Consider the following 27,891-nt stretch of genomic DNA (forward strand, 5'->3'; position numbering starts at 1 on the left):
CTTTAATTTATTTGAAACCAACCCATGCTTTTGGTGTTGATTGTATTGTTAGTTAATCCCAAAAACGGTGACAGGTTAGCAGACATTTTTGTACTAACTACTTCCACCGTAAACAAATATAAGATCGTTTACATCATTATTTTAGTTATGTAAACACTTTTATATTTCTTTACAGGAGGAGTAGAACGGCAGCCCACACAATTGAGCTGCTAATACTTTGTCATATTTTATAATCAAATTTTACACTAATTATGAGGTAGAACATATTGTTACCTTTAATTCTCACCACTAAGTCCAAAGAGTTCACATACTGCTGCTTTCCTTTTGTTCATGCCCATCTCAATGTTTTTACAAAAAAAAAATTGTTATCTCACCATGTGCCATACCTAATCAATATCAATTTTTATTCTTAGCGCTGACTTTTTACATACATTGACCTTCTCACCGTATAGAAATATTTGTCGCTGTTGACTTTTTTCTGCAAGCATTTGACCTTTCGTATTATTCAAAAATTTATTGCAAACATAGGAAAACCTAAATGATAACGATCGCACGTGTGGCACGAGCCAACATGGTTCACACACCTTCATAATCATTCATCTTGCCACATCAAATATATGATTTCAGCGAAATCTTTTTAATTTTTAGACTTAAAAATATTTTATCTTTTGAATAAAAATCCAATTAAAAATTCGTTTTCACCATCAAATCCGTCTCAATGAGATCTTTAAAACTATATCACATATTGATATGTTTGGACGACCTTTTTTGAGGTTAGAAGTTGTCACATGTTTACGCTGAAGTTGTCATAGGGCTTACAATAAAGTTGTCACGACATGTTTCATCTAATTTTTTCTTCTAGATTTAAAGCTAGCATTGTATTTCAACTACTTTTCACGTAATTTTTATTAATTGGCCATGTAAATTTTAGTAATTAACCATGACAAATTTAATTCATGGATCATGGGAATTTTTACTAATTCATCATGACAAATTGAGTTTATAGATCATGACAATTTTAGTATTTTGACCATGATAATTCTAGTATTTTGAACATGAAAAATACTTTTGTATGAACCATGATAAATTTTAGTGCATGTATCATGGCAAATTTAAGTAATTCGCCATGACAATTTTAGTTAATGGTTCATGGCAAATTTGAGCGAGTGACCATGCATTTTGAAAATAACTGACGACATATTTCTTTTTTACTTATGAACCATGTCAAAATTATTTCATGGATCATGGTAAATTTTAGTAATTCATCATGACAAGTTTAGTTTGTTAATTTCTTTTTTTATGAAATGTCAAAGTTTATTTTAAACATAAATGAAAAAATAGTTGAAATATATCATGGCAACTTCAGTGTAATCATGATGGTAATTTATGTGCAATATACATGACAATTTTTAACCAAAAAAAGTCGTCGAAACATATCAATAGGAGATCTAGTTTCGAAGATCTCGTCGCGGCGGATTTAATGATGAAAATGATTTAATGACGTGTCAAAACTTCTAATCATTGAGCATGTGGGCTGTTGTTTCTCCTACCACACATATGATGGTTATCGCGACCCAAAAAAATATCTTAGTCAACCGTGATGAATATTTTGATACGAAGGTAATACGATTCTACCACGGAAAAGGTTGTACAAGTTTCTTTCTGACTGAGAGATGGTTGTTGGCACGATCTATCTGCATCATCATCTATGACTTTGGTCATCAGTAAGGACATATGCAATGGTTGATAAGATAGTCTTATCTTAAATGTTGCATGTAATTTAGAGATGGCAAAAAAAAGAGTCTACAATGGATCATCTCTTAGCCTTATCTTCTATAATTAATTATTTCTAAAAACATGGTGAGACATATTGTGTTAAGAGATCACCTCTTGTCTTCTCTTAAATAAGAGAAGGCAAAGCCTTCTTTTCGAGTTCTCTCTCCTCTACCTCATTATTGGCACTCCTAAGACAGCACCATTGTACATGTTCTAATGGTCTTTCTTTAATCCCTATAATCTTGCTAACGTTTTCTGCTACACGGTTTGAGGACGTGAATTCTCTTATCCTAAATGTCTGAGCTGAGCACTAATCCATTTCTGGTATCCTCAGCTCGTCCCCTGCTTGAGCAAAATTAAAAGGGTATTTAATCCGAGAAAAAGCATCTCATGGAGCGTTCACATACAATACAGCTAAAAACAGTTCGCACTAAACGAGCAAAAGAGCATAACGTGAGACGTGATTTTGCTTGGAAGACAAGGATCAGCTGATGCATGCCATTTGAATTCTCCTCTCGTCCCTTTGCTAACAATGCAAAGTTTCATCCTCTCGTCCCCTTGCTAACAATGCAAAGTTTCAACTATATGTGTCCGCTGATCCTCGAAAATTTATTTGCCTAAGCACGACAAGCTCGTGTGGTTAGATCTTAAGTTTCAGTGGGCGCGTCTAGATGTTGACCGGTAGGCGGCGCTGCAAATCTAGATTTTTTTTTAAAAAACACGGTACACACGCCCGGTGACTGAACAACGCTTGCTGGGCCTTGCTTGGGCCCTGAATCAGAGTGTTAGTGATCTCGAATCAGAGACGGTGCGGTTCTTGTGTTAGTGATCTCAAGTCAGGTCAACATATGTAATATGATTCCAGAATGTGAAGAATATGTGAGCACTGCACAATTTGAAGAGAAGTAGGTTCCCCATCCAATCTGATGGATGAAACATGTTGCAACCATTGCAGTCTGAGGTGCAACAAACAACTAATCTAGTCGTCGGCCGTGGCACCCGTATATCATTTTGAAAAGAAAAAAACGATCTCCAGACATCATTTCGAAAAGAAGAAAAAATGATCTCCAGACATCATTTCAAAAAAAAAAAAAATTCTCCAGACATGGCAGCGGTCCTCTCTCACATGATCCCGAATCAATTAGCTTGATCTCAAGAGATGGTTCAGTTCTTGTTACCCAAGATGGAAGCATCTTCCCTTCATATGCGACAATCTCCAACGCTTTCACCCATCTGTTTCTACAGAGTTGTACTTGTAACATTTTGTGCAGATAAGCAGTTTTTTTAATAAGAATTAAGTAACTGGAAGCTGCAATTTGCTTATTTTCAACTGTCGAGGTATAATTCAAATTTAATATCAAGTTCATCCCTGTTTTTTGGGTTGAAACTAGGCAGGCTAGCTGATATAGATAAAGAAGTTCATCACCGAACTTCTCCAGCCAGAACACTGATATAGATACGGAATTCAATGTTGCTGAAATTTTACTTCACTCCTTCAGTGTAACACTAAAGTAGACCCACGAGAGCAACATGCATCTCTCACAGCTACGAAAGCGATGTGAAAATGAAACATGGGCACACATAAATACAGATGGCGCACCTACATTCACTTGTAGTCAAAGCACATCAAGGGTCGGATTTGCAACGATTTGCTACTCCAGTACTAATGGCTTTGTTACAAGATCCGTGCTCGTTTTTTCCCTGAAAGAGCATGTAAGGACCTCTTGTAGCCACTCAGATAACCAGATCATGGGAACATGCCTTCAAGGAACTCTTGGAAACCTTCATCCTTGTTTCCTGAACTCCTTGAAGAAGCTCCCTTCCGATCTGCAGCATTTTGCAAGAGTAAGTTTCATGCAACTGGAATCTATGGCATCCCTAGATCCCCAATAAACAAACACAAGATGCATGCATGAGCACAGAATAATCGACAAAGCCCAAGGCTGCCGCAGGTTCTGGTGAGCCCAATGCAGGCATATGTTCTACTGAGTGCAGAGCCATGACATTTGCGTAAATGAATAAACACAAGATGTGTGTTCTAAATAGGCCTCGTAAATGAATAAACACAAGATGTGTGTTCTAAATAGGCCTTATTTGCAAGGCCTGAGATCAGCCGTGACCTTGGGCCCATTCCCAGGTGGAAACCACACACACAATTACCCTGAGTCAAGTGAACTCAACATTTAGATGCCAAATATCTCGAAAAGTGTTGCTCGGGTTTCAGGAAAAAGGATGGTGCCAATAGGCCACATGGATGTTATAAAACCCTATATGAGATTTGGCTGCCTGAGAAGTACAGTATCCAAGCAAGCCATTAACTAAGCTTTAGACCCCTGCCCCACAACCCAACGAAGTACATGACCAATATAAAAGGCGGATGCAATCAGCTGTACCTTTTTTCTTTCTTCTATCTTTCTTGGCCTCATCCTCTGAGGTGTCATCACTTTCTTCATGTTCTCTGCAGTTTGAACAGATTCAAAGAATGTAGTATAACAAAATAATGGGGTTAGACAAGAACAAGAACTTAAGATACCTCTTTCTCTTGTCCGGGTCTTTCAACTCAATTTCCTTTTCACTGTAGGGATCCTCCTCCTTCTCTTTCTCTTTCTCTTTCTCCTTTAGCCTCTTATAAGCAAGCTTTTCTGCACATCTTTCATAATGTACTACAATCAGGCTAAATAATCAATTGGGAACTTGCTTGAACAAAATGAAAGCACAAAAAGACAAAGCAAGATTCAGTGGTCCAAGGAAAAGTTAAAGAAATATAACTATCATGGTAAGAAAGAGCAGTGCCAAATTTGGTTCAAACAGATCCTATTATGGAACCGTGGATTCACGAACCTCTTGCAAGCTACCAGCTTCACTAGTGCTTGTTTCTGCTCCCCTGCTTCAACATAAGAAAAATTCACCTGAAAATGATAAGAGAAAAATGTAAGTGCTACAAATACAGCTGAAACGGTTCTTTATAAAATCTGTTTTGTGTTTTACACATTTTAGCATGATCAATAGGATTTTAGTGAAGAACATACCTCATAACTACCTAGCCCATGTTTTTCATCACAATGCCTATTGCCACAGATAAATTGCCCTGCAAAAGAGCATATTCTGACCATTGCTAAAGATTTTGTATTGATTCTGAACAAGAAATATACTATCGTTTTTAAGTAAATAGACAATTTTCAGAAGAAAAAAAATCTGTATTGTCTAACACCTTAGTATAATTAGAAAAGAACACTACAATGATGGCTTCCAAAATTTAGAGATTCAATTATGATTTGTTTTTGAGTTTGGTGATAATTTGGTGCAAGCACCCCAACTGCACTCAGACATACAGCTAAATAAAAGAAAAGTATGCCTAATAGTGTAAAGAAATAAAGCTTTAAGCTCAGTAACCTTTAATTGCAATATCTTTAAATACCCTTCTATGTTCTAGACTTCCATTCGAATGGTCTGTTAATAGCAATAGAATACTCATACAATTTAAGTTCAGTTATACTTTTCAGAGAAATCATTTTAGATGGAAATTAATAGACGGGATTGCTTAAGAATACCTTTGCCAGATATCACTTCCTTTTCTGTTCTCCATCTCAATCCAATCTGCAGGAGAATATACCCTTGTAAGATGGGATTCATATCCAAAACTGCAGATGATTTTAGAAGGAAAAAAAAAACTGGTTGGGCATCCATTCATCATCCTGCCACTGAAAATGCACGACTGCCATATCGTTAATAGTTGTTCACTTCTGTTTGGCAAACATGGTTCTTGCAATATTCACATTGATGCAAATTCACAACCAAAAAAATAATTTTCTAGTTATTCCTGCATGTGCATTATTTTTATGAAATATGAATTCATTAAGGTCCAAAGAGTATCACAATTGGAAGGACACTTTTTTTTTCGGGAAAACGCAAAGGCTTGCGTTTCATTTCATTGATAAGGGAGAGAATATGTACAGTACATGCCTACGAGAAGGAGGCTACAGGGGCTCAAAAGAAAGAAAAGAAAAGGAAAAGGAAAGAAAGGCCTGCACAAGACTAGTGCACATCCCAGGTAGGCGGCACAATCGTCCCAAGGCCGGTAGCTCCAGCCTGAATCCAGAGGGAGGCTTCCTCTCTGATCTTTGCCGAAAGCACGGAGTGGAGGGCCGTTCGCCGTCGAACACACATGAGTTGCGGTGCTTCCAAAGCATCCATGCTGTGAGGAGGGTTGCCGTGGCGAGGCCCTTGCGCATAGCTTTAGGCGTGTCCAGCTTGGTTTGCATCCACCAGTCGTTTAGGGAGGCCTCTTGGTCTGGCGGCCGGCATGTCAAACGCAGCCAGGAGAGCGTGTCATGCCACACCTGCCGCGAGAAGGGGCAGGTGACTAGCAAGTGGCGCATCGTTTCATGCTCTTGGTCGCAAAGGACACAGCGTGGATGGTGCTGAAGGCCGCGGCGGCGCAGACGGTCCGCTGTCCAGCACCTGTCTAGATTGGCAAGCCATTGGAAGAACTTGACGCGGGGTGGTGCCCAGCTCTTCCAGGTTTCCATGCATCGCAGCTAGTGGAGCCCTGGAAGGTGACGAGGTACGCACTGCGCGCAGAGTAGCAGCCATTTGAAGTCCACCTCCAGATTAGCTGGTCCGGTCCCTCGGTGAGAACAACGCCTTCGGTTTCGCGCCACAGCAGCAAGTATTGGCCTATTTCATGGATGCCTAGGTGGCCGTGGATGTCTCTAGCCCAGGTGTGGTTGAGGAGGCCTTCTGCAATGGTGCGCTGCTTGCGCCGTCGTTTGGGGATGCAAGCGTATAGCCTTGGCGCGACCTCCCCGTTCTGCCATCCCCCACGGCCAGAATTGGAAGGACACTATTGTTGCCTTTAGATGTCCCTCCAAAATTAATGCCATGCATTCTTTTGTATATCATTCAAGACTAAAGGAGAAACTACATGTTTACAACACGAAACAGTATTCATTGACATAGGGTTAAAGCACCATACCTTGCCTTTTTTATACTGGGTCATGTCAGCAATGCAATACCTGCCTCAAGTTAAGGACCCTAAGCACATTATAGTTAAGTCTTACAAAATTAAATAGAACAACACACACACATCAAATACAGCCCCCATTTATACAAGCAATGATCAATACTGATTGACAGAAAGCACAAGTTCATGAGGCATTGAGGTGAAATCATGAAGCACTTAAGTCTCCATGCAGAAGAGCATACCAATACAGAGGACAGGAAGAGATATATGCTCTTTACAGGTTTAAGATACATTCACATGCCTTATGCATATTTACATTACCAAACTATTAAATAATTATATGTAATGACATTAGCATCAGCATACATGAACTTGTTATTTCACAAAATTATCTGAAAAATATGCCATGTACTGACATTTCCTCATAGAAATAACATTGCAATCCAAAATATACTAAAAATGGATACTCTTTAAAAAGCTTGTCATAGTAACGTTTGACCAGCCTCTTCTCCCAAGTTGAATCCATGTCATCCTCCTCGGAAAGAATGAACCTTTCAAATGTTAGAAGAAGAAAAGTGAGGCATGTATGAAATTATGAGTTTCCTAAAACCACAGGCATATGTTAATAGGACGTGGTTCAGACCTGTATCCTTCTCTCAATGTATCTTTATCAGTTTTGATGGGCAGACTGTTATCCACATTTTTCGTGTGGCCATAAAACTGAACTGTTGAAAGGTAAAGACATGTATCACCGTATCAGTGGCACACAGAAAATGAATGATGGATATCTTGTACGCTAAGGTTAAAAGAAATGTAAGGTTGAGTGTCCGATCTCCAATTCTTTCTACAACGAAGGGATCTATTGTTTCATTCCACTATTTTGTGATATTGGGATGCATTAAAAGAAAAGTTTTGTAATGAAGCGGTGATCTATCTATGTGTTGACATTTGGCAAACAAAAATGCACCATTGCACAGGATTGGTTATCAATATATTGGAGACCCGGACATAAATCCTATGTTAAAGATGCATATTAGAATGTTATCTATATTAAGCTAGGTAACAGGTTACAGTAGAAATACACAATCCATGTATGGATGAAGGTAGCCCCCAATTATTCCTTAAGTAGAGTGGACTGTTCATCATTCAGTTTCTTTGGGAAACCAAGGCTGAGCAAATAAATAGCTCATTATATGCCATTGCCCCAGTTTCCATTTCACTATGAAAGGGCAACTCAATCATCTATCCACACGTTTACAACGGGACAAGGTAACAATATGTCACAATTAAAGGCACTACTGAAGCAGGCTCATCAACATACTAAATGATTGCAATCAACTACAATGGCAGAAGCCTACACACGTGACCAGATTCTAGTGCGATGGTTGCTCAATTCCACACAGAATTCAGCATTTGAAATAACTAGCAATAACAGGAGCACGAGAAGGCTGCGGGATCGATTTTGGAGAATCGATGGCTATGTTTGTATGTGGAGTTGCAGCAGACCTGCAAGTGTTTTTTGCATACTTAAAAGTTACGACTTAAACGTGTCCCCTGTTTTTGAACACTATTAGTGCTACCAATTATAATTTGGCTTGCCGAACTCATGATTCATTACCATGCCATTTTATTCCCAAACCATTTTGCTGAACTAACACAATTCCAGAATCAATCAGCAAAAAGGGGTAGTCGTTATGTTACCTGTCTATGGGTTGACATTGGGCAAAAAAAGTAAATCCCATATTAAAAATCTATATTAGAATGTTGTCCGTATTAAGCTAGCTGACAAGTTACACATAGAAATACAAAATCCATGTATGGATGAAGGTAGCCCCCAATTATTCCTCAAGTAGAGGGGACTGTTCAACATTCAGTTCCTTTTGGAAACCAAGACGAAGCAAATAAATGACTCATTATATGCCACTGCCCCAGTTTCCTTTTCAGCATTGAGACAAGGTACAAATATAGTATTAGACTTAAAGCTACTCTAAAGCAGGCTCACCAGCACAATGAATGGTTGTGATCAATTACAAAGCCAGAAGCATATATAGTAGTTGTGGTGTGTTGGATGCTGAATTCCATACAGAGGTCGGCACTTGAGCTAACTAGTAAATAGAAGCACAAGAAGTCAGCCGGGCCAATTTTGGAGCACCATGCTGAGTATGTTTGTATGTGTGGTTACATCAGAAATGCAAGTTTTTAGTGGACTTGCAAGTTACAAATTTTGCCTGTTCTTTGAACCCCCACCACCAAGTATAATTACGTTTATACCTAACTCATGATTTCGTTGCCATGCTATTTTATTCTTTCAACCATAACCAACACAAATCCAGAGTCAATCAGAAAAAAAATGGGGCAAAGATAATAACAGCATGCTTTTGTAGGAAACAACAGCAGCAGCAGATCATACCATAATCCTTCATGAACTTCTTATGGCGATCGTACGCGTTGAGCCCCCGGATGTGCGACTGGTACTGCCTGCATCCATCAATTCGACATCCACAGTTGTGAAGCAACAATTCAGCCTATGAAGCACAAGCAAACTAACGAAAAGACATGCCCAATGGCCAAAAACCATTGCCTTCGATTAGCACACTAGGATACCCTAACGTGTACAAGGCGATTAAGGGTCAAGAAGTAAATTACAGTTCGCGGACACGTTTTTTTTTTTCATATCACCAAGATTAAAAAAAAAAGTAGTAAACCGTGCAGAACATTGTAAAACACATCATTACTTCTGGAAGGAGATTAGTTTGCGTATCCTCGAGAATTATAAAAGTAGTATAAACCATGTGGGCATTGTATCATCGATATTTATAAAGTAGTAAACCATGTGAGCATTTCTCGTTAACAGTCTTAACAGCACTGAATTCAGAACACAAAAAAGCTAGGGTTTTTATAGCCGATTCAAGCAAAAATAAAAATAAAAATAAAAATAGAAGGCAGCAGATCGACGAGTGATAAATCGAAGAAGGAAGATAGAGGGACCCAGAGATCCTTACATCTTCCTCTCCTCCTTATCGAAGATGGTGGATTTGAGCCGCCCCAGCGATGCCATCCCGCTCCGCCTCGGCCTCGCCTCGTCTGAGCTCCTCAGCAGCCGCGGCCAGCGCACGAGCACCAGCCTACCGCCAGGATGCCGCGCCGGGATTTGGGGAAGGATGGTACGCGAGCGCCTGGTGCGGCGGCGGTGGCGTCGACGGGGGTGTCTGAATGAATAGGGGCGCACTGCTGGGCGCTGGAGGGTGGCAGAAGGGAACCACGATGTGGGCCGCGGGCCGCTCTTGGACCAACTTGCCGAGTCCGCTAGAGCCCATTTCACGGGCTGGCCTTTTTAGCAGCGGAGCACAAAGGGGCCCCTGTACAAAGGGCCAGACCACCTCACGGGGTTCATGGATGACTAGGAGGGAAATGGAAGCCGGCGTGCTGAGTTTTTGTCAGTCCACTGGGATATCTTGAAGGATAGCTGGAATGAAATGTTTTCTGAAGCAAGGGTTGAACACTTGAAATACCATAAACCTTATCATAGACCGCTGCTGCTGCATTTAAAAGAGAAAGTGACCCGTGTGAGCACTGGACCGGCTTTTCTCAGATTTGAAGCTCCGCGGCTGAGACAGTTAAATTTCCGGAATGTGGTTGAAGAAGCCTGACAAGGCATAGGGTTGAATGATCAGAATGTTGGACTAGCAGAGAAACTGTCCAGGTACATAAGGCTCTAAGCCATTGGGATAAGACCACTAGTACAAAAGAGAGCTTTAGTCCAAGGTCTGCAATCCCATTAGTCTCGGTTCATTCACGAACCGGGACCTATGGTGTCATTGGACCCGGTTTGTGAGACCAGGGCGTCGGCCGGGCATCGTGGGTCATTGGTCTCGGTTCGTGTCACCCCTTTGTTCTCGGTTTCATACACGAACCGGGACCAATAGGCCGGAACCGTTCATATCCCCCTTTACTCTCGGTTGGTGGATCAAACCGGGACTAAGTGGTGGTGGCAACCGTTCGTATCACCGTTTAGTCTCGGTTGGTGGCTTAACCTGGGACTAAAGGCCCAAACGGTTTGCCTCCCGCGTCGTTTCCAGCGATGAAAAGCACAACCGAAGCAGAGTCTCTCGCCATTCTCTGTTCTTCTCCTCTCTCTTCTTCCCCTATTTTCTTTCCTTCTCTTCTTCCACCATGCCAACTCGCTCCAGAGAGGTGCTTGCACATGGCAAGACCAAACTCGATGTCGTGTACACGAACGACAGCAGGGAGGTGCCGCATTTTCTTAGACAGTTGTAGGGATGGCTTGACGCCGCGGTGGAGCATGAGCAATTCTTGGGGCTTGATATGGAGTACACGGCCAATCAACAAGGTGTTGCCGTCATCCAACTATGTTTCAAACTCCATGTCTTGATCTTTCAATGGGCGAGGTATGTTTTGAGGCTTTCTTTGATCCAAGGTTATGAAAATTGCATATAGTGATCTCTCTAGGTTCCATTGGATAGAAATATACAGTTTCTATATATGTTCCATTGGATAGTTAATTGAGGGTTTCTTGATCAATTCATAGGATATGAGAATTGCATATGATAGCAATATGTTCCATTAAAATCCTATAAAGATCAATTTCTCTTTAGTTGTAGTGAAACAATTTTCCGCGGTGTTCTTTGATCCAAGGTTATGAAAAGTGCATATAGTGATCTCTCTAGGTTCCATTGGATATCAATATGCAGTTTCTATATATGTTTCATTGGATAGTTAATTGAGGGTTTGTTGCATAGGATAGCAATATCTTCCATTTGAATCCTATAAAGATCAATTTTTCTTTAGTTGTAGTGAAACAATTTTCCTTGTTGCGGCAGTATGTAACATTTGTTGCATTTTAATTTGTTGTTGTTGTAGTAGTGACAAGCATTGTCCAGAACTCATGGACTTCCTTTGCAGCGGCATAAGTTTTGCTAGCGTTGACATAAGGAACGGCAAGCTGAAGATGAGGCACAACTTCGGGATTGAGATACCAGCTGACTGTCATAATGATCTCCAAGAGAAATTCATGCTTAGACATGACAAGACTTCGATGGCTCATATGGCAGTCGTCTTGATCGACGAGGAGTACGCTGATATGAAGTCCAAATTCCCAAGGTCTCAGCATAGACATTGGGAGAGGACCCCACTTGACCCTATCAACATTGAGTATGCAATAAAAGATGCATACGTTTCATACGAGTTGTACCGCAAGATTCGAATCATGAACTATGGCCAGCGTCACCTCACACCAGCTTGGAGACATTCTGATTCAGACGATTCACACGAGTAGTGTTCACAACGGCAAACACTTGTATATATATTTGTGCTAGCTATTATTATGTACTCTTTGGATGAGTATTATTATGTACTTCTTGGACCAATTTATATATGTTTAGTTTTTGTTTGTGCCATTATAGTTTTCAAATTTGAATGGTTGAGCCCTTTCTAACTTCATTTGCTACTTTTCATGGTATCATATATTTCAACCACATATATATACACGAAGTGCATCCAGTTTTTTCCGCAAACCTCTCAACTTTTTAGCACATGCTATGTGGGTGAAATGATGATACCATGCCAACTTTCAACCTATTCATAGTTCATTTGTATTGCTTTTCAATTTCTGGGTCATTTAGCTAAAAAAATCAGTAAATGCATGAAAAAAACCAAATTAACTCGGAAAGTGTTGAAAATTGATGATGTGGCCTTGAATGGTGCATCTTAAACACGCAAAAAGTCTTGAGTTCAAATAAGTTTAAAAAATGAAATCCCTTTTGTAACAGATGAGTTTTCGTAAGAAACCCTCATACTTCGAAAGAGATCGTCTGATTTGTACACGAAGTGCATCCAATTTTTGCCGCAACCCTCTCAACTTTTTAGCACATGCTATGAGGGTGAAATGATGATACCATGCCAACTTTCAACCTATTCCGAGTTCATTTGTATTGCTTTTTAATTTCTGGGTCATTTAGCTCAAAAAATCAGTAAATGCATGAAAAATACCAAATGAACTCAGAAAGTGTTGAAAATTTATGATGTGGCCTTGAATGGTGCATTTTGAACACACAAAAAGAGTTGAGTTGAAATAAGTTCAAAAAAATGAAATCCCTTTTGTAACAGATGAGTTTTCATAAGAAACCCTCATACTTCAAAAGAGATTGTCCGATTTATACACGAAGTGCATCCAGTTTTTGCCACAACCCTCTCAACTTTTTAGCACATGCTATGTGGGTGAAATGATGATACCATGCCAACTTTCAACCTATTCAGATTTCATTTGTAGTGCTTTTTAATTTCTTGGTCATTCAGCTCAAAAAAATCAGTAAATGCATGAAAAATACCAAATGAACTCAGAAAGTGTTGAAAATTGATGATGTGGCATTGAATGGTGCATTTTGAACACACAAAAAGTCTTGAGTTCAAATAAGTTCAAAAAAATGAAATCCCTTTTGTAACACATGAGTTTTCGTAAGAAACCCTGATACTTCGTTAGAGATTGTCCGATTTGTATACGAAGTGCATCCAGTTTTTGCCGCAACCCTCTCAACTTTTTAGCACATGCTATGTGGGTGAAATGGTGATACCATGCCAACTTTCAACCTATTCAGAGTTCATTTGTAGTGCTTTTCAATTTCTGGGTCATTTAGCTAAAAAAATCAATAAATGCATGAAAAATACCAAATGAACTCAGAAAGTGTTGAAAATTGATGATGTGGCTTTGAATGATGCATTTTGAACACACACAAATTCTTGAGTTTAAATAAGTTCAAAAAAATGAAATCCTTTTTGTAACATATCAGTTTTTTTATTAAAACAGTCATTTAAAATAACCTAAAACCTACCAAATTTAATATAATGATAAAACACTGTAATATTAAATAGCAGGAAAAAGAATCACTCAAAAATCTATTTTTTAGTAAAGTTATTCACAAAATGAAATAAATAAAGTAAAAAACAAAACAAAAAACTAGATTTTTTTTAAATCACCTACTGGGCCACCACGGCCTGAATACGACTAGAAACCTAACTAGAGAGTTGGGCCAGGATTCAGGCCCGCAGAAGGCCCAATAGGCCCACAAACAGTGACAAATTAGGCGTGGAAGTTTGCAGTTGAGAGGAGCTCGACACGGTCTGCGCACCAGCGCTTGTAAACCACTCCCGAGCTCTCTCGGCTAGCAAGGTGGGACTAAACATCCAACCGCACCGCGGCTGTGACACGCACATGTCTTTCGTGTCGGTTGGTGGCACCAACCGGGACCAATGACACCCTTTCGTGTCGGTTGGTGGCACAAACCGGGACTAAAGGTCTCTTCTTCCCGCCCTTTGGGCCGCTCTTGGACCAACTTGCCGAGTCCGCTAGAGCCCATTTCACGGGCTGGCCTTTTTAGCAGCGGAGCACAAAGGGGCCCTGTACAAAGGGCCAGCCCACCTCACGGGGTTGATGAACGATGATGATGATGATTCATGGATGACTAGCTCGGAGGGAAGTGGAAGCCGGCATGTTGAGTGAGTTTCTGTCAGTCCATAGGGGCACAGGGCTATCTTGATTGATAGCTGGAATGGAATGTTTCCTAAAGCAAGGGTTGAACACTTGGAAGTTGGAATACCACAAATCTGATCATATCCCATTGCTGCTTTCGTGTGAGCACTAGGCCGGCTGTTCTCAGATTTGAAGCTCGGTGGCTGAGAGGGCCAAACTTCTGGAATGTGGTTGAAGAAGCCTGGCAAGGCATAGGGTTGAATGATCAGAATTAATGTTGGACTAGCAGAGAAACTGTTCCAGGTACATAAGGCTCTACACCATTGGGATAAGACGGTGTTGCGGAATAGTTCAAAAAATCTAAAGAAAGTAAAAAAGAGAGATTGAATCAGTAAGTATTACTCTTTCTCGTGAGAACGTGGCACTTCTGAAAGTCCTTGCCGAGGAACTAGAACGCCTACTCAAACAAGAGGAGCTTTAGTGGGCTCAACGGAACGGAATCAAGAGGCTCAAGTACGGCGGTAAGAATACGTCTTATTTTCATAATTTTTCTATTGCTCGCGGAATTAGGAATCATATAAAAACAATTGAGGGATGATCAGGAGGCATGAAGACAAGGTACTACATATTTAAATCCCTCGGGTTATTTTGCGGGTTTGTTCTCAACAATGATAGGTGAGCCAGATCCTTCACTGATTGAGAGTTGTTCCACGTGTGACCAATGCAATGATGATCTTATGAAACCTTATACTGCAGAAGAGGTAAAAAAGATGTTGTTCAGTATAGGTGATATGAAAGCATGATGGTCTACATGCAATCTTTTTCAAAAACTGTTGGCCAATTCTAGGTGATGTGTTAACTACATAGGTGCTAAATGCTATCAACAACAAATCAATTCCTGAAGGGTGGAATCTGGAATGATACTGTGATCGTGCTCATTCCCAAGGATGATGGGCCGGAAAGAATTACCCAATATAGTCCCATCAGTCTCTGTAACGTTCTGTATAAATTATCTCAAAGATGATAGCAGGTCGATTCAAATCTCCTTGATGAGATAACTTTCCCTATCCAGAGTGCCTTTGTTTCTAGCAGACTAATCACTGACAATATTTTGTTGGCTTTTGAAAGTTTGCACATGATAAAGAATAAAAAGAATGGAAAAGTTGGGTATTGTGCAGTCAAGTTGGATATGCACAAGACTTATGATAGGGTCGAATGGAAGTTTCTTGAAAAAATGATGATAAAACTGGGTTTCCATGCAGATGTTGTCGAGTTGCTAATTTCCTGTGTAACTTCGATAAAATATAAGGTGACATATAATGATCAAGAGACTGTTGAGTTTATTCCTACGAGGGGGCTCTGCCAACGGGATCCTTTATCTCCGTATTTGTTCTTGATATGTGCATAAGGTTTATCTAGTTGTATGGCTCAGAAAGAGGAGGTTCGTGGCATAGAAGGTGTTCGGGCGTGCAGAAATGCACCATCAGTGTCGCATTTATTTTTTGCTGATGATTCTATTATCCTTATGAATGCAGGTTTAATTCATGCAACCTCATTGAGGCAAGTTTTGGATGAATATTGTGCAAGTTCTGGACAATTGTGAGTGAAGGAAAATGTAGCATTTACTTCAGTCCAAATGTTGATGTTGATACGAAAGCTCAGATTTGTACCCAACTAAATATTATGTTAGAAGCTCTGTGTGATAAATATTTGGGGCTGCCTGCAACACTAGGCCTAGATAAAAGTGATAGTTTTGAATATTTGGTAGAAAGAATTGTAAAGAGGCTAAAAGGTTGGAAGGAAAAGAAATTTTGTTGAAAGCTATTATTCAATCTATTCCATTTTTTTGCTATGGCAATGTTTAACATCCCAAAAAAGGTGTGTAATGAGATTACTAATGCAATGGCTGCCTTCTAGTGGGGATATTCTGAGGAGCAAAATAAGATGCATTGGTTTGTTAGGGAATGTTGCATGGGAAACAAAAAAATTCCTACGCACATACAAGATCTATCCATGGTGATGACCATCTACATGAGGAGAGATCGGATCCACGTACCCTTGTAAATCGCTAAGCAGGAAGTGTTAAGAAACGTGGTTGATGTAGCCGAACGTCTTCGTGATCCAAATCGCAAGTCGTCCCGCGATCCAGTCACGATCTAGTGCCGAACGGACGACACCTCCGCATTCAGTACATGTACAACTCGATGACGATCTCCGCCTTCTTGATCGAGCAAGAGGGGGCGACGAGGTACATAAGTTCTCCTACAGCACGACGACGTGATGGCGGTGGTAGTGGAGTTGATCCGGCAGGGCTTCGACGTGCACTACCGAATCGATCTAGAGGAGAAACGGACGAGAGGAAGGGAGAGAGAGAGTTACGCCGTGGCTTAGGGGTGCGGCAGCCCTCTCTCCTCTCCAATATATATTGGAGGAAGGGGAAGGGATGGCACCCTAGGGTTTCCCCTAGGGTCGGCCGGTGCCCCCCAAGAGGAGGAGTCCTCCTCCAATTCGGACTCCCCCCACTTCCACACTTGGGCGCATAGGCCCATATGGGCTAGCTGCCCAGCCCACCAGGGGCTAGTGCACCGCCTCTTTGGCCTATGTGGTCCCTCGGGGTGGGTGGCCTCCCCTGATGAACCCTCGAAACCCATTCGTCACCGTCGGTACCTTACGAGTAATGCCCGAAACTCTTCTGGAACCCGTATACCTCTTACCTATATATCAATCTTATTCTCCGAACCATTTCGGAACTCCTCATGACATCCGGGATCTCATCCGGGACACCGAACAACCTTCGGTCACCAACATACATAACTCAACTACACCGAAACGTCACCAAACCTTAAGTTTGCAGACCATGTGGGTTTGAGAACTATGTAGACATGACCGAGGAACTCTTTGGTCAATAACCAATAGCGGGACCTGGATGCCCATATTGATTCCTACATATTCTACGAAGATCTTTATCGGTCGATCCACGATGTCAAGGATTCAATTAATCCCGTATGTTGTTCCCTTTTGTCCATCGGTATGTTACTTGCCCGAGATTCGATCGTCGGTATCTCTATACCTAGTTCAATCTCGTTACCGGCAAGTCTCTTTACTCGTTTCGTACTACAAGATCCCGTGACTAACACTTTAGTCACATTGCTTGCAAGCTTGTTGTGATGTTATATTACCGAGTGGGCTCTAGAGATACCTCTCTGTCATACACCCTCGGAGATACCCGTAGAGCACCTTTATAGTCACCAAGTTAAATTGTGACATTTGAGACACACAAGGTATTCCTCCAGTGTCCGGGAGTTGCATGATCTCATGGTCATAGGAACAAATACTTGACATGCAGAAAACAATAACAGTAAACTAACATGATCATATGCTACATTTATAGTTTGGGTCTTGTCCATCACATCATTGTCCTAAAGATGTGATCCCGTTATCAAATGACAACTCATGTCTATGGCCAGGAAACCTTGACCATCTTTGATCAACGAGCTAGTCCTTGAGAGGCTCACAAGGGATAGTGTGTTGTCTATGTATCCACACATGTATTTAGTTTCCAATCAATACAATTTTAGGCATGGATAATAAACAATTATCATGAACAAGGAAATATAATAATAACTATTTTATTATTGCCTCTAGGGCATATTTCCAACAGTCTTCCACTTGCACTAGAGTCAATAATCTAGCTCACATCACTATGTGATTTTACATTGTAATGATTCTAACACCCATACAGTTCTGGTGTTGATCATGTTTCGCTCGTGGAATAGACTTAGTCAACGGGTCTGCAACATTCAGATCCTTGTGCACTTTGCAAATACTTATGTCCTCCTCCTTGATGTAATCACTGATGAAATTGAAGCGTCGCTTTATGTGTCTGGTCCTCTTTTGAAACCTTGGTTCCTGTTGGAAATATGCCCTAGAGGCAATAATAAAGTGGTTATTATTATATTTCCTTGTTCATGATAATTATCTATTGTTCATGCTATAATTTTATTAACCGGAAACAGTAATACATGTGTGAATATATAGATCACAATATGCCCCTAGTAAGCCTCTAGTTGGCTAGCTCGTTGATCAACAGATGATCATGGTTTCCTGATCATGGACATTGGATGTCGTTGATAACGGGATCACATCATTAGGAGAATGATGTGATGGACAAGAGCCAATCCTAAGCATAGCACTAGATCGTGTTGTTCGTCTGCTAAAGCTTTTCTAATGTCAAGTATCATTTCCTTGGACCGTGAGATTGTACAACTCCTGGATACCGTAGAAGTGCTTTGGGTGTATCAAACGTCACAACGTAACCGGGTGACTATAAATATGCACTACGGGTATCTCCGAAAGTGCGAGTTGAGTTGGTACGAATCGAGACCGGGATTTTTCACTCCGTGTGACGGAGAGGTATCTCTGGGCCCACTCGGTAGAACATCATCATAATGAGCTCAATGTGACTAAGGAGTTAGTCACGTGATGATGTGCTACGGAACGAGTAAAGAGACTTGCCGGTAACGATATTGAACAAGGTATAGGGATACCGACGACCGAATCTCGGGCAAGTATCATACCGATAGACAAAGGGAATTGCGCACGGGATTGATTGAATCCTTCACATCGTGGTTCATCCGATGAGATCATCGTGGAACATGTGGGAACCAACATGGATATCCAGACCCCGCTGTTGCTTATTGGCCGAAGAGATGTCTCGGTCATGTCTGCATGTCTCCCGAACCCGTAGGGTCTACACACTTAAGGTTCGATGACGCTAGGGTTATAGGGAAGTACGTGGTTACCGAAGGTTGTTCGGAGTCCTGGACATCACGAGGAGTTCTGAAATGGTCCGGAGGTAAAGGTTGATATATAGGATGAAAGGTTTTGGACACCAGAAATGTTTCGGGCATCACCGGTAGCATACCGGGACCACCGGGAGGGGCCACAAGTCCCAAAAGGTGACATGGGCCAATAGGTGGAAGGGAACCAACCCATAGTGGGTTGGTGCACCTCCCACCAGGGGCCCAAGGCGCTAGGGAGAGGGAAGGGAGGCAAACCCTAAGTCAGGTGGGCCTAAGGCCCACCAGGGGTGCGCCACATCCCTCCTCCCCTCCTGGCCGCCACCTCCTGGCGCAGATGGGGGCTGCCGAACCCCTTGGGGGTGGGAACCCTAAGGGATGCGCCCCTCCCTCTCTCCCTATATATACTTGAGGTTTGGGGCTGTTTTGAGACACACGAATCTCTCTCTCTCTCGGCGCAATCCTACCTCTCTCCTTCCTCGTCCTCCGTGGTGCTTGGCGAAGCCCTGCCGGAGTTCCACGTAGCTCCACCGCCACCACGCCATCGTGCTGCCGGAGCTCTCCCTCAACCTCTCCTCCCTCCTTGCTGGTTCAAGGTGTTGGAGACGTCACCGGGCTGCACGTGTGTTGAACGCGGAGGTGCCGTGATTCGACACATAGATCGGAACCACACTGCGATCTGAATTGCTGCGAGTACGACTCCATCAACCGCGTTCTAGTAACACTTCCGCTTAGCGATCTTCAAAGGTATGAAGATGCTCTTCCCTCTTGCTCGTTGTTGGTCTCTCCATAGATAGATCCTTGTATGGCGTAGGAAAAATTTGAATTCACTACGTTTCCCAACAGTGGCATATGAGCCAAGGTTCTATGCGTAGATTCTATGCACGAGTAGAACACAAAAGTTGTGGGCGCTAATTTTGTCAATCGCTTGCCATTACTAGTCTTATCTTTTCCGGCGGTATTGTGGGATGAAGCGCCCCGGGCCGACTTTACACGTACGCTTACGTGAGACTGGTTCCACCGCCAGACATGCACATGGTGCATAAGGTGGCTAGCGGGTGTCTATCTCTCCCACTCTAGTCGGATTGGAGTCGATGAAAAGGGTCCTTATGAAGGGTAAATAGCTTTGGCATATCAACGTTGTGGCTGTCATGTAGGTAAGAAGGCGTTCTTGCTAGAAACCCAAATTAGCCATGTAAAACTTGCAACAACAATTAGAGGAAGTCTAACTTGTTTTTGCAGGGTTTGCTATGTGATGTGATGTGGCCAAAGGATGTGATGTTACATATGTGATGTAAGAGATTGATCATGTTCTTGTAATAGGATTCACGACTTGCATGTCGATGAGTATGACAACCGGCAGGAGCCATAGGAGTTGTCTTAATTTATTGTATGAGATGCAACGCCATGTGTTTATTACTTTACTTCATTGCTAACAGTTAGCTATAGTAGTAGAACTAATAGTTGGCGTGACAACTTCACGGAGACACAATGATGGAGATCATGGTGTCACGCCGGTGACAATGATGATCATGCGATGCCCCAAAGATGGAGATCAAAGGAGCAAAGATGAAAATGGGCATATCATGTCACTATATGATTGCATGTGATGTTTATCATGTTTTTCATCTTATTGCTTAGAACGACGGTAGCTTAATAAGATGATCCCTCATAAAATTTCAAGAAAGTATTTCCCTAAGTGTGCACCGTTGCGAAGGATCGTTGTCTCGAAGCACCACGTGATGATCGGGTGTGATAGATTCTAATGTTCGCATACAACGGGTGTAAGCCAGTTTACACACGCAAAACACTTAGGTTGACTCGACGAGCCTAGCATGTACAAACATGGCCTCGAATACAGGAGAACGAAAGGTCGAACATGAGTCCTATGGTTGATATGATCAGCATGGAGATGCTCACCATTGATGACTAGTCCGTCTCACGTGATGATCGGACACGGGCTAGTCGACGTGGATCATGTAACACTTAGATGACTAGAGGGATGCCAATTTAAGTAGGAGTTCATCACATAATTTGATTGGATGAACTTGATTATCATGAACTTAGTCTAAAAGTTGTCTTTACAAATATTGTAGATCCAATGGCCAACGCACATGTCAACCTGAATTTCAACGCGTTCCTAGAGAAAACAAAGCTGAAAGATGATGGCAACAACTATGCGGATTGGGTCCGTGGCTTAAAAATCATCCTTATTGCGGCCAAGAAGGCTTATGTCCTTGATGCGGCGCTAGGTGATCCCCCCGCTGCCCCGGCAGCCTAGGATGTTCAGAACGCCTGGCAGTCGCGGAGTGATGACTACTCTCTGGTTCAGTGCGGCATGCTATACAGTTTAGAACCGGGGCTCCAAAGGCGTTTTGAGCAACACGGAGCATATGAGATGTTCGAGGAGCTGAAACTAGTTTTTCAGCATCATGCCCGGGTCGAGAGATATGATGTCTCCGACAAGTTCTTTAGCTGTAAGATGGAGGAGAACAATTCTGTCAGTGAGCATATACTCAGAATGTCTGGGTTGCACGGTCGTCAGACTCAGCTTGGAGTCGAACTTCCAGATGATGCTGTCATTGACAGAATCCTCTAGTCGCTTCCACCTAGCTATAAAAGCTTTGTGATGAACTACAACATGCAAGGGATGGATAAGACCATTCCCGAGTTGTACTTGATGCTGAAATCTGCAAAGATAGAAATCAAGAAAGAGCATCAAGTGTTGATGGTCAATAAGACCACCAGTTTCAAGAAAGGCAAGGGTAATAAGAACTTCAAGAAAGACGACAAAGCTGTTGCTGCGCCCAGTAAGCCAGTTGCCGGGAAGAAGAAAAATAATGGACCCAAGCCCGAGACTGAGTGCTACTATTGCAAGGGAACCGGTCATTGGAAGCGGAACTGTCCCAAATACTTAGCGGATAAGAAGGTCGACAACGTCAAAGGTATATATGATATACATGTTATTGATGTGTACCTTATCAATGCTCGTAGTAGCTCTTGGGTATTTGATACCGGTGTTGTTGCTCACATTTGCAACTCAAAGCAGGAACTACGGAATAAACGAAGGCTGGCTAAGGACGAGGTGACGATGCGCGTCGGGAATGGTTCCAAGGTCGATGTGATCGTCGTCGGCACGCTACCTGTACATCTACCTTCGGGATTAGTTTTAAACATTAATAATTGTTATTTAGTACCAGATTTAAGCATGAACATTATATCAGGATCTTGCTTAATGCGAGATGGTTACTCATTTAAGTCAGAGAATAATGGTTGTTCTATTTATATGAGTGATATGTTCTATGGTCATGCCCCGCTGGTCAATGGTTTATTCTTGATGAATCTCGATCGTGATGTTACACATATTCATAGTGTGGGTACCAAAAGATGCAAGGTTGATAATGATAGTCCCACATACTTGTGGCACTGCCGCCTTGGTCATATCGGCATAAAGCGCATGAAGAAACTCCATACAGATGGACTTTTGGAGTCACTTGGTGCTTATGTGAAGAAACTTCAACCAGAAAAGCTCGAACCCAAAGCGGAGAAATGCGTCTTCATAGGATACCCTAAGGAAACTATTGGGTATACCTTCTACCTTAGATCCAAAGGCAAAGTCTTTGTTGCTAAGAACGAATCCTTCCTAGAGAAAGAGTTTCTCTCGAAAGAAGTAAGTGGGAGGAAAATAGAACTTGATGAGGTAATCGTACCTCCTCTCGAATCGGAGAGTAGCGCAACGGAAGAAAATGTTTCTGAGGTGCCTGCACCGGCTAGATATGAAGTTAATGATGATGCTCATGACACTTCAGATCAAGTTGCTATTGAACCTCGAAGGTCGACAAGGGTACGCTCCGCACCAGAGTGGTATAGCAACCTTGTCATGGGAATCATGATGTTAGACAACAGTGAACCTTCGAACTATGAAGAAGCGATGGCGGTCCCGGATTCCAACAAATGGCTTGAAGCCATGAAATCCGAGATAGGATCCATGTATGAGAACAAAGTGTGGACTTTGGTGGACTTGCCCGATGATCGACGAGCCATAGAAAATAAATGGACCTTTAAGAAGAAGACTGACGCGGACGGTAATGTGACCGTCTACAAAGCTCGACTTGTCGCAAAGGGTTTTCGACAAATTCAAGGAATTGACTACGATGAGACTTTCTCTCCCGTAGCGAAGCTGAAGTCAGTCCGAATCATGTTAGCAATTGCCGCATTTCATGATTATGAAATTTGGCAAATGGACGTCAAAACAACATTCCTTAATGGATATCTTAAGGAAGAGTTGTGTATGATGCAATCGGAAGGTTTTTGAAAGGACGTGGATGTCGCCTAGAGGGGGGGGGTGAATAGGCGCTTTAAAATAATTACGGTTTAGGCTTGAACAAATGCGGAATAGAACTAACATTTAATTTGTCAAGCACAAAACCTACAACAACTAGGCTCACCTATGTGCACCAACAACTTATGCTAAGCAAGATAAACAACTAAGTGATAGCAAGATATATGATAATAAACAATATGGATATCACAAACTAAAGTGCATAAGTAAAGGGTTCGGGTAAGAGATAACCGAGGCACGCGGAGACGAGGATGTATCCCGAAGTTCACACCCTTGAGGATGCTAATCTCCGTTGGAGCGGTGTGGAGGTACAATGCTCCCCAAGATGCCACTGAGGCCACCGTAATCTCCTCACGCCCTTGCACAATGCAAGATGCCGTGATTCCACTAAGGGACCCTTGAGGGCGGTCACCGAACCCGTAAAAATGGCAACCCTTGGGGGCGGTTACCGTACACGTACAAATGGCTCGGGGCAATCTCCACAACCTAATTGGAGACCCCGATGCTTGCCCGGAGCTTTACACCACAATGATTGAGCTCCAAGACACCACCAAGCTTCTAGGACGCCAAAGCATCCACGAAGAACAATCTCTAGGGTACTAAGTACCAAAAGGTAATATGGCTTCTCAAACTTCACTTCCACGTATCATCGTGGAGAACTCAAACCGATGCAACTAATGCAATGGCAAGAACACACGAAGTGGACAAGTCCCTCACACTCAAATCCCTCCACAACAACAAAAGCTATGGAGAAATATAAGAGGAAGGACAAGGAGCTCACAAAGAACTCCAAGATCTAGATCCAAGGGGTTCCCCTCACATAGAGGAGAAAGTGATTGGTGGAGATGTGTGTCTAGATCTCCTCTCTCTTTTCCCTCAAGAACAAGCAAGAATCATTGGAGGGATTGAGAGTAAGCAAGCTCTAAGAAGGTCAACAATGGGGGTAGAACATGAGCTCAACAAATAGATGAGGCCAAGGGGGAAGAAGACCCCCTTTATATAGTGGGAGAAGGAATCAGACCGTTACCCCCACTTACAACCCGAGCACAGCAGTACTACCGCTGCCCTCAGCGGTACTACCGCTCAGGGAGGAGCGGTACTACCGCTAGCCCCTGGCGATACTACCGCTAGACCTGGCGGTACTACCGCTAGCCCGTGGCGGTACTACCGCGAGCCCCTGGCGATACTATCGCTAGAGAAAGTCTTCGCAAAAAGTCCGACGGAGAACAACCGCTCAAAGAGAGGTACTACCGTCCCGAAGCGGTACTACCGCCGCCCCTAACGGTACTACTGTTAGGACTGGAGCGGTACTACCGCTCGCCACTGAAACAACCATAACTTTCACATACGAGCTCCGAATCGGGCAAACCCAAGCTTGTTGGATTCAGGACGACAAGAGCTATCCAAACAGCGATATGAAAATGCCAATGATATAAAGATGTGAGACCTATATGAATGAAGAACCGGCAAAAACTCCAACATCGAAAACATCATAGTAGATGCATATGGACTCCGTTTTTGATGAACTCGAGCTTGTCATGAAGATGACCATAAGCTCTAAAACTCACAAAGAGAAACATCAAATAAGAACCAAGAAGTATGAAGCAAGGATGGAAATGGTTTGAGCTCTCAACGAGCGATACGATCGAGCTACTCACTTGAGAGCCCCCCTTGACAGAACGACAATCTATCCTAAAACAGAAAACCTATCAAGGGCAAGCCTATACCTTGCACCTCGTCCTCTTGATCTAGATGACGATGATCTTGGCTTCCTCAAGATGGACCACCTTCTTGATTGCGTTGGATTGATGAAGACTAGTTGATTGCTCCCCCATACACAACATGGGTGAGCCGCTCTTCAGTATATCTTCACAAGTCCATTGCCACCACAATGGACGACAAGCTTTAAGCATGATATCGTCGTGCTGATCCACTTGAACTTGCACACCGCAATCTTGATGATGATCACCACTTGACGTCATCCTTCACGGGTTGTATGAGATCTTCCTCTAGACACAAGCCCATGGATACACACCTAACCCCACATAGAACTCTCACGAAGACCATGGGTTAGTACACAAACACGTAGTGGACAATGCTTACCATACCATGGGATCATTTGATCCCTCTCAGTACATCTTGTACGCTTTGTATGAGATATTCCTCTAGACGCAAGCCCGTGGACACACACCTAACCCCACATAGAACTCTCACGAAGACCATGGGTTAGTACACAAACACGTAATGGATAGTGCTTATCATACCATGGGATCACTTGATCCCTCTCGGTACATCTTGTACGCTTTGTGTGTTGATCATCTTGATTTACTCTTTCTCTGAGATCTTGATCAACCTTGTGTCTATGACCATTCTTTGGATAATACCTTGAAAACCATCTTGGTCATCATATAAACTCCTTGAACCCAACATATGGATTTCAAGAAGTGCCTATGGACAAATCCTATAAATATAACTTAAGGCAACCATTAGTCCATAGGAATTGTCATCAATTACCAAAACCACATATGAAGATATATGCTCTAACAATATCCCCCATTTAGGTAATTGATGACAACCACTTCATGAGAGTTTATATAAGGAAATAAGCATAACCAATCGCACACATACAAAGCAATAATGCATGCGTGCAAGATGTAAATGCTTACGCAATAAAAGCAAAACCCTTTAAACATATCCAAAGTAAACTCTCTAAACTTCTCCCCCATTGGCATCGGTTGCCAAAATGGATGAAAAGTTTAGAAAGCCAATATAGTAGGTGGTCCTCCAAAAAGTGTGTACTTCTCAGCAAATGAGTGCAAAGAAATACACAAATACAATGATAAGTAGTTGGAGGAAAACAAACTATATTGAGGACCCAAAGATTGCAAATAAAAGGATCGTATGCCACAAAGACATACAAAAATAGAGGCAAGCAATCAAAAGATACCAGATGGAACAAACAATCATATGGTCCTTCGAACCACATGAAAAAAAGATATTATGATAAAGAAAACAGAGTGTTTTATCAAAACTAGAGAAGCTCCCCATAATTTGTGCACTAATAAGAGATTTTTGTATTTGATACAAGTGCACAAAATAGGATCGTTGCTCCCCCAAAATTAATAAAAACACACAACGAGTGCAAGAAGATAGATGAGACAATAAGCATATCACTTGCACAAAACAAATGGTTGAGCAACATGTAAAAGAAGCAACTTAAGAATAGGCTCAACCAAAATAATGTGTGTGAGTCATGGCAAAGCACTTGGGAAGACTAAGATAAGGATGAGCATTACTCATCAACATAGTCTTGATGAAATGAGACACAAAGTGCAAGACATATCATTCCCACACACACATACTAGAAAATGGGTTCACAAGATTACTAATAAAAAAAATAAGAACCAACACTTGTGACAACCCATGGTGAAGATAGGAAATAAGAACCTTGTCAAGAGGAGGGATACCAATCGAAATGGCAAAACCCTCATCTAGACAAGCATGAGGAAAAATAATCTTCACGACCAAAGAGTGCATCAAGATGTAGGAAAATAAGATACACACTCAAGAGAAATCCTTTCACGAAGCCACCAAAAACTGAAAAAGTAAATGCAACGGTGGACGTGAAAGAAAAGAGAATATCAATTAGAGATGTAACTTCTCTTATGTGTAAAAGATTCTAAGTAGAAGACAATCATGATGATATATATATCCACAAAGAAGTATGTACACACGAAATGGTTACAAGAAGGAACAAACAATATATACAAAAGGAAGTCATAAATATATCAATAAGATATTTGCTTGGAAGCATAGTGATGTCTACTATGCAACCTTCTCCTTGTAGACGTTGTTGGGCCTCCAAGTGTAGAGGTTTGTAGGACAGTAGCAATTTTCCCTCAAGTTGGTGACCTAAGGTTTGTCAATCCGTGGGAGGCGTAGGATGAAGATGGTCTCTCTCAAGCTACCCTGCAACCAAATAACAAAGAGTCTCTTGTGTCCCCAACACACCCAATACAATGGTAAATTGTATAGGTGCACTAGTTCGGCGAAGAGATGGTGATACAAGCGCAATATGGATGGTAGATATAGGTTTTTGTAATCTGAAAATATAAAAACAGCAAGGTAAATAATAATAAAAGTGAGCACGAACGGTATTGCAATGCGTGGAAACAAGGCCTAGGGTTCATACTTTCACTAGTGAAGTTCTCTCAACAATGATAACATAATTGGATCATATAACTAGCCCTCAACGTGGAACAAAGAGTCGCTCCAAAGTCACTAATAGCGGAGAACAAACAAAGAGATTATTGTCGGGTATGAAACCACCACAAAGTTATTCTTTCCGATCGATCTATTCAAGAGTCCGTAGTAAAATAACACGAAGCTATTCTTTCCGTTCAATCTATCCTAGAGTTCGTACTAGAATAACACCTTATGACACATATCAACCAAGACCCTAATGTCACCTAGATACTCCATTGTCACCTCAAGTATCCATGGGCATGATTATACGATATGCATC

At 41.9% G+C, this 27,891-nt stretch overlaps 2 protein-coding genes across 2 annotated transcripts; both read right to left on the reverse strand.

The window, feature by feature from the left end:
- Positions 1-3,096: 3,096 nt before the first annotated feature.
- Positions 3,097-9,973, reverse strand: LOC123442820 (protein FRA10AC1). The gene is made up of 11 exons (XM_045118968.1): positions 9,742-9,973; positions 9,150-9,217; positions 7,383-7,464; positions 7,207-7,290; positions 6,752-6,791; positions 5,328-5,373; positions 4,806-4,864; positions 4,618-4,685; positions 4,310-4,426; positions 4,170-4,234; positions 3,097-3,603 (listed from the first exon to the last, which is right to left on the reverse strand). Exons 1-11 carry the CDS (start codon positions 9,795-9,797, stop codon positions 3,524-3,526), a joined length of 765 nt encoding a protein of 254 aa, XP_044974903.1. The 5' UTR covers positions 9,798-9,973; the 3' UTR covers positions 3,097-3,523.
- LOC123442821 lies at positions 5,380-6,744 on the reverse strand. Its single transcript, XM_045118969.1, has one exon. It carries the CDS (start codon positions 6,303-6,305, stop codon positions 5,754-5,756), a length of 552 nt encoding a protein of 183 aa, XP_044974904.1. The 5' UTR covers positions 6,306-6,744; the 3' UTR covers positions 5,380-5,753.
- Positions 9,974-27,891: the final 17,918 nt, after the last annotated feature.

This window comes from Hordeum vulgare, chromosome 3H (assembly GCF_904849725.1).
Source record: "Hordeum vulgare subsp. vulgare chromosome 3H, MorexV3_pseudomolecules_assembly, whole genome shotgun sequence".
NCBI classification, from domain to species: Eukaryota; Viridiplantae; Streptophyta; class Magnoliopsida; order Poales; family Poaceae; genus Hordeum; species Hordeum vulgare.

Excerpts from the sequence above, each read along its gene's own strand:
- LOC123442821 (XM_045118969.1), bottom strand. The coding sequence starts at position 6,305 with ATGGAAACCTGGAAGAGCTGGGCACCACCCCGCGTCAAGTTCTTCCAA.
- LOC123442820 (XM_045118968.1), bottom strand. The coding sequence starts at position 9,797 with ATGGCATCGCTGGGGCGGCTCAAATCCACCATCTTCGATAAGGAGGAG. Across the intron at positions 4,427-4,617 it reads AAGCTGGTAGCTTGCAAGAG|ATGTGCAGAAAAGCTTGCTT; the intron begins GTTCGTGAATCC and ends ACATTATGAAAG. Across the intron at positions 4,235-4,309 it reads GACCCGGACAAGAGAAAGAG|AGAACATGAAGAAAGTGATG; the intron begins GTATCTTAAGTT and ends TTCAAACTGCAG.